The sequence below is a fragment of the Apaloderma vittatum genome, unplaced genomic scaffold (genome assembly GCF_000703405.1).
Source record: "Apaloderma vittatum isolate BGI_N311 unplaced genomic scaffold, ASM70340v1 scaffold40249, whole genome shotgun sequence".
In the NCBI taxonomy this organism is placed as follows: domain Eukaryota; kingdom Metazoa; phylum Chordata; class Aves; order Trogoniformes; family Trogonidae; genus Apaloderma; species Apaloderma vittatum.
The window spans coordinates 1-2,411 of record NW_009736555.1 but is presented as its reverse complement, the minus strand read 5'-3'; the positions used below and the strand labels follow the sequence as shown (position 1 = coordinate 2,411).

Genomic DNA, 2,411 nt, shown 5'->3' with positions numbered 1-2,411 from the left:
TTATTTAAGTCCTTAACAGAACACGTACGCGCTATGCGTGTGGTTGACGCTGGACCTGGTTCGCCGCTGCCGACCGTGACCCGCCATGTCTAACCTGGCGCCTTTTAGTTACAACGACCCAGGGAAAACCCCCGGCCCCGCCCCGGGAGCCGTCCGGGAGAGGATCTGCCTTCACACCTACGAGCCTGGGGCAGCCAGCGAGCGAGTTCGCTTTGCAGTGCGAGTTCCTGCTTGTAACGTGCATCCACGGACTTTTTAACATTAATAGTGGTGTACGATTCGGGAAAATACCCCCTCCGGTTCTTTTCCGTCTCCCAGGGCGGCGAGGAAGCCCTCTTGTCTCCTCCTCTGAGCGAGGGCAGCCAGGGACTTGAACGTCTTTGGCTCATAAATAGCCAAATCGGCGATCATTTTCCTGTTCAGCTCCACCTGCGACTAAAGGCAAGAAAAGTTGTGGGTTAAGTCCCGTAACTCCTAGTAACCACGCTGCAAAATCGGTTCCTGTGGTCCGAAGGCCTTTTTGCTACACTGTACAATTTCAGAACTAGATAAATGTCTCATTAAGCCAAAATTTGTTTAATGATTTTCTCAGTCTTTCTGGTAGGAACCAATACCTGAAGAAGAATCTCTTTATTTCGTGGAAGGCCACGTGTTACAGGTTAATCCATGGCACTTGTGTTAATTCTTAGACATGTTCAAGTTTACCTGTTGTGCTAGAAGCTGCCTGGTATCTCAAAATGTGTCCTGGAGTAGAAAGACTGCAGGATCAAATCCTCCTGACACCTCTAGATATTGCACAGTTAGCTGCATATTCTGAGGGAGATATTATAACACTTTGCTTCTTTTGGATCTTTTAACAGAAACACAAAGTTGGTAGAGAAAAGAGTAGAGATTTCCTAGGGCTGTTTTTGCTAATCCAAGCTTTGCATTTTTAAATGGCTTGAAGGAAAGGCAGTTGTCACTTAACGGCTGCAGTAGCAACAAGTGTAAAAGCATTTTACAAGTCTCATTCTTAAAACACACAACAAAAAAATTTGGGGACAGAGCAAAGTGTAGAGCAACAATCTTCACCAGGACAAAAGGGGATTCTGCATAGAAGAAACATGTTTAGGGCAGAACTTGGTTCCTGAGCTGACCAAAACTCCTTTCAGAGGCAGGAAAGTTCAGCCTGACAGAAGGGGCTTTTCAATCTCCCTGCCATGGCGTATGCCACTACTGCCCGCTCACGCTCCAGTTGGGAAGTCCTCATCGTTATTCTTCAAAGACAGGCACATGGAAGCTGCTGCTTCAGTTCCTCACAGCTGCATTCCTAGACAGTGACCGGCAACCCTTTGATCTGTTTTGTCAGACTACCTCTACTTAAAAGATTACAGAGTTTAAAGAAAATAATTTGCCTGGCACTTCAGAAGACCTCTATCAGACGTCTTCTCCAGTTTGTAAAGTAAATATTCTTCAAGCACCATCCTTACCTTATGCAGATTGCTTATGAAAGTTGGGTATGGCAAACCATGTTCAAGAGAAGCTGCTTCAATCCTAGTGATCCAGAGCTGAAAGTGTAAAAATTAACAGACTGGATGATAAAATACTTCAAAAGTAAACTTCTCTGCTCACACTTAGTAAATACAACATTTTCAGATCTACAGTCTTCTCAGTCCAACATACACATGTATGAACTTCAGAACGTGAGCTGTTTCAGACCACAGAGGGACTACACCTACTTTAAACTCGTATTTTCCACCCCCCGGTAAAACATTTTGAGAGAACCACCCAGTAAGGAAAATGGCCAATCTGGCTGTGCTCTTCTCCTGTTCTAACGTTTACATCTAACACTTCGCTCTTTACCGCTCTTAGGAATCTCTTCTTCTCTCTTCTGGCCTTTGTAGCCTTTACAAAAGCTCTCCGAACACTTCGTACAGCCAGCTTATAGCAGCGGTTCTTCCTTCCACGAAAATGCTGAAATGAAAACAGAAGGTTCAGTTATCTTTAAGGCTCTTAAACCCTTCTGTAATAGTAATATACAGCACGGTCTATTTACAGGCTGCTTTTGCCATAGTGCTTGGATTCCTTCCGCCACAGGGGTCTTTTATTCACAGAATCACTGACCGGTTTGGGTTGGAAGGGACCTTGAAGACCACCTCGTTCCAAGCCCTCTGCCACAGGCAGGGACACCTCCCACCAGACCAGGTTGCTCCAAGCCCCGTCCCGCCTTGAACCCTCCCAGGGAGGGGCTGCCACAGCTCCCCGGGGTGACCTGTTCCAGCGTCCCACCACCTCCATAGTGAAGAACTTCTTCCTAACGCCTCATCTCTTCCTAACGCCCCTTCTAAATCCACCCCGTTCTAGTTTAAAACCATTGCCCCTCGACCTATCGCTACACCAACTTGTGAGCAGCCTCTCCCCAGCTCTCCTGC

The 2,411-nt window shown here is 46.6% G+C and overlaps 1 protein-coding gene across 1 annotated transcript; it reads right to left on the bottom strand.

The window, feature by feature from the left end:
• Window positions 1-261: 261 nt before the first annotated feature.
• On the bottom strand, window positions 262-1,953 carry MRPL20 (mitochondrial ribosomal protein L20; the record flags this gene model as incomplete). The annotated part of the gene is made up of 3 exons (XM_009877007.1): window positions 262-435; window positions 1,470-1,547; window positions 1,843-1,953. Coding segments are annotated over 3 exons (363 nt in total), but the record flags the coding sequence as incomplete, so codon positions are not given.
• Between the last annotated feature and the right edge of the window lie 458 nt (window positions 1,954-2,411).